General features: G+C 46.1%; 1 protein-coding gene across 3 annotated transcripts in view; it reads right to left on the bottom strand.

Annotated features, from left to right (window-relative positions):
• Ankdd1b (ankyrin repeat and death domain containing 1B) overlaps positions 1-2086 on the bottom strand; it is a 66310-nt gene extending 64224 nt beyond the window's left edge. Inside the window, exon 1 of one of the 3 annotated variants that reach the window (XM_029564921.1) lies at positions 1655-2086. In XM_029564921.1, coding sequence (XP_029420781.1) covers positions 1655-1952 — 298 coding nt within the window. In that variant the 5' untranslated portion in view covers positions 1953-2086. The remainder of the gene's footprint in view (positions 1-1654) is intronic. The other 2 variants (XM_029564922.1, XM_029564923.1) reach the window with 2 other exon arrangements.
• Positions 2087-3108: the final 1022 nt, after the last annotated feature.

Below are 3108 nucleotides of genomic sequence, written 5' to 3'. Positions count from 1 at the left end.
GTTTAAATTTCTTCTTTTTTCTTTTTTTTGTGGGTGGGGGCAGGGGTTCTTTTTGAGACAGGGACTCCCTGTAGCCCCAGCTGGCCTGGAACTCATTATGGAGACCAGGCTGGCTTTGAACTCACAGAGAACTGTCTACCTCTGCCTCCCAAGTGCTGGGATTAAAGGCGTGTGCCACCACATTGGCTTAAGTTTCTTTTTTAAGTGCATTATGGCCCTGTACTGCATGAACTGGTTCTACTTATTCCCCTGTTAGTTTTCTGTTAATGTGACAAAATGCTTGAGATAATCAACTTAAAATGAGAAAAAGTTTATTTTGGTTCACAATTTCAGAAGTTTCTGTCTGTGGTCACTTGGCCCTGTTGCTTTGGTGGGGAGCATGGAGGAAGACACCAGTTTACCTTATGGCATTCAAATAGCAAAAAGAGAAAGACAGGAAGCGGTGGGGTCCCAGTATCCCCTTCAGAGATGCTTCAGTAATATAACTTCCTTTTACTAGCCCCTCCCTTCTAAAGGTTCACTACTTCCTACTAATGGCAAGCTTGCAGCAGATGAGCCTTGAAAGTCACTCGCAATCCAGAGTCTCAGTGGCTCTCAGCTTCATTTCCTATGCTCCAGCCAGGCTGGCTATCTTCCTCATTATGGAGCATGATTTCAGGCCTGCATCTGCCTGGCTGTTGCTTGCTCTGCTTTTCTACCTGTACTTTCCACGGCTGATTCTTCCCTCATTCAGGTGAGGCGTGCTGTGTCTTGACCAACAAATCTAAATTCCTGTGTCTCCATCCCAGGTTCCAGACACATCACTTCATGATTTCAAAGCCCTCGCAGATCTTTCCCTTAAATTGTCCTACCTACTACTTCTTTGTTGGTAGTTTTACTGTCTATCAAGCCTCCACAACAGAATATGAGCTTGGCCCAAAGAGGGGTTGCTTTGGCCTCTGGATCCCAGCATCTAGAGCATGTCCACTAAATACTAAGCCCTTGAAAATAATTTTAGAATCAGCAACTAGCTAGCTAGCTAGCTATCTACTTGCATATTGCATTAAGGAACTGGCATTCAGTTGCCAAGGCTGATCTTTAGGAAATGTGCCCATCCCAGTCAGCCCATGGTGTGCTCTGTTAAGATACTCAAGTCTCTCTGGAGAGATGACAAAGGTTTGGTTCCCAGTGCCCATGTAGGGTGGACCAACACCCTTTTCTGGCCTCTCAGAGCACTGCATACATGTGTGCAAATCCATGGATACACATAATTTTAAAAATAAAATGTAATCTTCAAGAGAGGTGTGAATCGCTTGTTTTCAAATTCTGAAGTCTTCCTCCTCTTATCTCAGTTGATGCTGTTATTCCCAAGGCACAGCTGATCCACTCCCCTTGCTTTAAAAACCTAAGTGAGCAAGGTTAAGTGACTTATTTAAAGTCACACAATAAATTCAGGATGTAAGATAACTGCACAAGAAATTCTTTCCTTATTTGCAGAAAGGCTTAATCATTTTCTTTAAATAGCCTCCTCCTTAACTTGGAAAAGCGATACTTTCATACACAGTACAGGGTGGGATTGTAATCGAAACTTGGGTGGGGAGAATTCCAGAAAACCAGCCAGCAAGGATGACAGTGTTGGAGCCTGACTTGAGGGTCAAGGGCAGACTGCTCCCACCTGCTTCTTTGAGGCAGCCTTGCCAGTCGCTGCAGTCCCTTGACTCAGCCCACCTCCTGCCCATCAGGAGGCCCCGGGAAGCCCCTGACTCCGAGGCCTTGTCCCAGGACTCACGGAACTCGTGTCCTGCTGCTTCATCCTCCTTGTCTCGGGGTCGCGGCCCCTCGGGCTTCGGCGTGAGAGTCAGGCCTCTCCAAGGCCCGGCGGCCGCGCCCCTCAGGTCGGCATGCAGCCCCCGGGCGGCCCGGAGCATCCGCGCCCTAGCCCCGCCGCCCAGGCCGCTCTCAGCGGGGATCATGCCGCCCGTGGGCCGGCGAGCTCCAGACCAGGGCGCGGCAGGATCGCAGGATGGAGTCGGCGCTCCTCTGAACCGGTTGCCAGCAACAGGCGGGTGATTCTCCAGCTCTACCTGGCTCAGGCTGGCCTGCGGAGTCCGCCTTCGGGTGTGGCATGCCATACCCCTAAGAAACATCTAGCAATCTACAAACCCTCAGAAATTCCCAGTACTCCATCAATTTTGTACAATTTTGAGAATGTCTGGGTTTGGTTTATAGCCAACACTCACTACTAGAAATTCAATATTAAATACTTTCTAACTGGGTTTCCAGAATTTTCTCTTGAATAAAATATGACTCAATTTCTCATTTGACGATCTGCATGAGCATCTTTCCTGGTTGGTTCTTAAAAAAAAAAATAACACAGAAGCAAGCAAAATTCTGACTTTCAAAATTAATTTCAAATAAAAGAGGTAACTTGATTTTCATTTAAATTTGTATTCTTTTTTTTAATGTGTATGTATGCAAATGCACCAGTGTTGTGCAATGCCCACGAAGGTAAGAAAGTGCTGGAGTCCCATTGAATTGGGGTTACAGAAGGTTGTTAGCTGCCATGAAAGGAAAAAGTATCATTATTTTATGCTTTATACCCTCCTAGGAATGTAGGGAGACTGACCCTCCTCTAGCACCCTTGAATGATAGATGTCCTTGCTTGAACTTCATTTCCTTGCTTTTCCTGACAGCACTGGTGAGATGAGAAGCTATGAAGTATAATGTGAATATTTTTTTTTCAAATAGCAAACAAATTCTCAACCAGAAGACCAGTTCTCAGTGTGCTGATACATGAGCATCCCTTGCCAGGTAGTTTGGACCTTGGGCTTTGCAACTAACCCTTCCCCCAACCTGTCCCTTTCTGGTGTTTCTGGCTGCAGACCCATTCAGTTCCTATTTCTCTTTCTAGAACCTCTCTCCCCCATTCCTACTTCCACATTTTTTTATGGTTTGATCCATCATATGATTAAGGGCTCAGATGAGGGCACTTCCTCAGAGGAGCCTTCTCTGATCACCCTATTCCAAAATATTATAAGCCACACCTCTTCCTCCACTCTCCATTTCCTTAGGCTGCTTTTCTGTACTGCAGTTGTTGCTGATGATAGCCAGTATTTTTGTGTCTAACAT

Source organism: Nannospalax galili, unplaced genomic scaffold (genome assembly GCF_000622305.1).
Source record: "Nannospalax galili isolate Female #2095 unplaced genomic scaffold, S.galili_v1.0 scaffold2758, whole genome shotgun sequence".
In the NCBI taxonomy this organism is placed as follows: domain Eukaryota; kingdom Metazoa; phylum Chordata; class Mammalia; order Rodentia; family Spalacidae; genus Nannospalax; species Nannospalax galili.
This window is presented reverse-complemented; position numbering and strand designations above follow the sequence as displayed.